The following is a 1,495-nucleotide window of genomic DNA, read 5'->3' as shown; positions in this document are numbered from 1 at the left end:
GCACCAAGCTGGGGCTGGAGGCTGCTGACCAGGGTCATCGGGGTGGGGAGAGGGTGCAATGGCAAACCCCATCCTGGGGTGGGGGGGACCAGGCAGGGCGGTGTGTGGGCACCAGCACCGCGGGTGCTGCGGAGCCAGGTTTGCCCCAGGTCTGCATGGGGAAAATGGCAAACCCCATCCTGGGGTGGGGGGGACCAGGCAGGGCAGGGTGTGGGCACCAGCACCGCGGGTGCTGCGGAGCCAGGTTTGCCCCAGGTCTGCATGGGGAACAGCAACTGGGGAGGTGCCTGGCTCATCCAGAGAGCATCGCCAGCCTCTCCCACCGACTGCTGCACCAACACCCTTCGTGCCACTGTTCAGAAAAATGTTGGAGAGGACCTTCCCATTTGTTTTTTCTTTGTGGTTTAGTCTTTACCTGGCAGCCCAGAGGAGTTTCTGGGGTACCCAACAGTCTCCCCAAGGCTTGGGCAGGTGGAAAAGCTGTTTCTAAGCTTTGGAGACAAATCCAAAGCACATTTCTGGGAGGGAAGGGGCCGGGGAGGTGTCAAGGAGAGCAACTGCAGCCCAAGGTGGGACCTGAGCTGTGTGCCCGAGCCCCCATCTCAGCCCTCCTTTCATCCTCCACAGGGATCGGCGTGGGCCTGGTTGGCTTCGGCCTCTTCTTCATCCTTTTTGGGATGCTCTTGTACTTTGACTCAGTGCTCCTGGCCTTCGGGAACGTGAGTATGGTGGGGCTGGGGCTCCCCGCAGCAGGCACTGATGCCAAGGATAGAGCAAAGGGTCCATCAGGGCAGGGCTTCTCTGACCTGCTCCCCTTCACCCTCCCAGATCCTCTTCCTCTCCGGCTTGGTCTTCATCATCGGCTTCAGGAGGACCTTCACCTTCTTCTTCCAGCGGCCAAAGCTGAAGGGCACCAGCTTCTTCCTTGGGGGGGTCCTCATTGTCCTCATGCGGTGGCCCCTCCTGGGCATGCTGCTGGAGGCTTATGGCTTCATCAACCTCTTCAGGTCCGTCCAGCAGCACCCAGCTCCCCAGTGTGGCATGGGTGCCCTGGGCTGGAGAGCAGGAGGCGGGTGAGCCTCGTGCCCTGCAGCCCCCGGCAGAGCCCCCGCTGCTCCCATCCTGGCAAAATCACGGCCTGGGGCTTAACAGAAACTTTCATTCTGATATAGGAGTTTTTTCCCAGTGGCTTTTGGGTTTCTGGGCTCGCTGGCAAACATCCCCATGCTGAGCAAGGTGAGCAGGGTGCCGGGCACCGTAGTCCCGGGCAGATGTGACCCTTGGGGTTTGCAGTCCTTGGGTGATATCAATCCCGAAGGCTGTGGTTGGGACTGGACCGGGAAGGTCTCTCTGCAGCCCCCCCAAGGATGCACTGGAGGATTTTACTGCTAATCAGGATCTGTCCCTGTTGCAGCTCTTGCAGAAAATGGGAGACAGCAGCTCCATGGTGTGACCTGCGAGACGGGCCGAATCACTGGAGATGGGACGGCCCAAG

General features: G+C 60.4%; 1 protein-coding gene across 1 annotated transcript in view; it reads left to right on the top strand.

Moving 5' to 3' along the window:
- Positions 1-1,453, top strand: part of GOLT1A (golgi transport 1A) — a 3,967-nt gene extending 2,514 nt beyond the window's left edge. Inside the window, exons 2-5 of the mRNA XM_009638274.1 lie at positions 628-719; positions 829-1,007; positions 1,173-1,236; positions 1,415-1,453. Of these exons, the coding sequence (XP_009636569.1) occupies positions 628-719; positions 829-1,007; positions 1,173-1,236; positions 1,415-1,453 (374 nt within the window). The remainder of the gene's footprint in view (positions 1-627; positions 720-828; positions 1,008-1,172; positions 1,237-1,414) is intronic.
- The last annotated feature ends 42 nt before the right edge of the window (positions 1,454-1,495 follow it).

This window comes from Egretta garzetta, unplaced genomic scaffold (assembly GCF_000687185.1).
Source record: "Egretta garzetta isolate BGI_Z169 unplaced genomic scaffold, ASM68718v1 scaffold105, whole genome shotgun sequence".
Taxonomy (NCBI): domain Eukaryota; kingdom Metazoa; phylum Chordata; class Aves; order Pelecaniformes; family Ardeidae; genus Egretta; species Egretta garzetta.
Note: the sequence above shows the minus strand (reverse complement) of the source record. Positions and strands in the feature narration are given on the sequence as shown.